Here is a 1,253-nt window from a genome sequence, read left to right on the forward strand (position 1 = left end):
TTTTTAAACCTATTCGATTAACAAATAAAGAGAGGAAATGGCAGCAAAGCCCGGATGCCTGGGGTCCCTCCTCGGGGCCTGCCTTGCCCCATACTTCACCCCTGTGCCTCAGTGTCCCCTTCTGGATGAAGGCAGGGGCAGCCTGGGGGAGCGGGGCAGGGCTCAGGGCCTTCCCTTGCTGCCAGGACCCCCAGGATGACCCCCGCCCCCAGGACCCCAGGTGTCCCAGCTTGCAGCCTGTGGGGCCGGTTCCACAGAAGGGCGTCCCTCCTCGGGGCCTGCCTTGCCCCATACTTCACCCCTGTGCCTCAGTGTCCCCTTCTGGATGAAGGCAGGGGCAGCCTGGGGGAGCGGGGCAGGGCTCAGGGCCTTCCCTTGCTGCCAGGACCCCCAGGATGACCCCCGCCCCCAGGACCCCAGGTGTCCCAGCTTGCAGCCTGTGGGGCCGGTTCCACAGAAGGGCCCAGCTCCTCCGGGCCGGCCGCAGGCCTGGGAGCCAATTAAGCCCCGCCTCAGGACACAGATTAGACAGGATCCACAGGCCTGGGGGAAGGGAGCCGGGCTGCCTGCGTTCCCTGGAAGGGGAGGGAGGCTGTGGGGTGAGACAGGGGTGTTATATGCTTTGTTCCACCCCAGAGCTGGCTGCACCGTGGTCCCAGGCCTGTCCTCTCCATCCTGTGTTATACACAGCTGATATGGCACTGCTCCACCCCAGAGCTGGCTGCATCTCAGCACTGCTCGAGGAGGTGTTATATGTCACCGTTCCACCCAGTGCTGGCTGCATCATGGCAGGTGCTATGCCAGTCCTCTCCATAGTGTTATATGCAGCTGTTTCTTCCCTGTTCCACCCCAGAGCTGGCTGCCTCCTGCCCTGAGAGGAGCCCTCTCCTGGCTGTTACATGCCACCATTCTCCCCCCGAGATGGCTTCATCTTGCTCCTAGGCCAGTTCTCTCCATAGTTTTATACAGAGCGGATACATCCCTGATGCACCCCAGAGTTGGCTGCATCTTGGGCCTGCACCCAGGTGCTGGGTTCCCCCCTCACAGATATATATCCCTATCAGCCTCTGTTGGGCACCAGCAGGCCCCCAAATCACAGCTCCTGCAAGTCCCTCCCCCACATACCTCTATCACCCCCCACATACATTTTGGGGAGCTTCCCCCAATACCCTGTATTATGGGGGGCCATCACCCCCCTTTCTGCCCTTCCCCAGTACCCCCATAACCCCCTCCTGGGCGGGGAAGTACCTCTA

The 1,253-nt window shown here is 61.7% G+C and overlaps 1 protein-coding gene across 1 annotated transcript in view; it reads left to right on the plus strand.

The window, feature by feature from the left end:
• Positions 1–1,225, plus strand: part of ARHGAP33 (Rho GTPase activating protein 33) — a 22,218-nt gene extending 20,993 nt beyond the window's left edge. Inside the window, 1 exon segment of the mRNA XM_014525951.2 lies at positions 1,215–1,225. Within this exon segment, the coding sequence (XP_014381437.2) occupies positions 1,215–1,225 (11 nt within the window).
• The last annotated feature ends 28 nt before the right edge of the window (positions 1,226–1,253 follow it).

Source organism: Alligator sinensis, unplaced genomic scaffold (assembly GCF_000455745.1).
Source record: "Alligator sinensis unplaced genomic scaffold, ASM45574v1 scaffold113_1, whole genome shotgun sequence".
Taxonomy (NCBI): domain Eukaryota; kingdom Metazoa; phylum Chordata; order Crocodylia; family Alligatoridae; genus Alligator; species Alligator sinensis.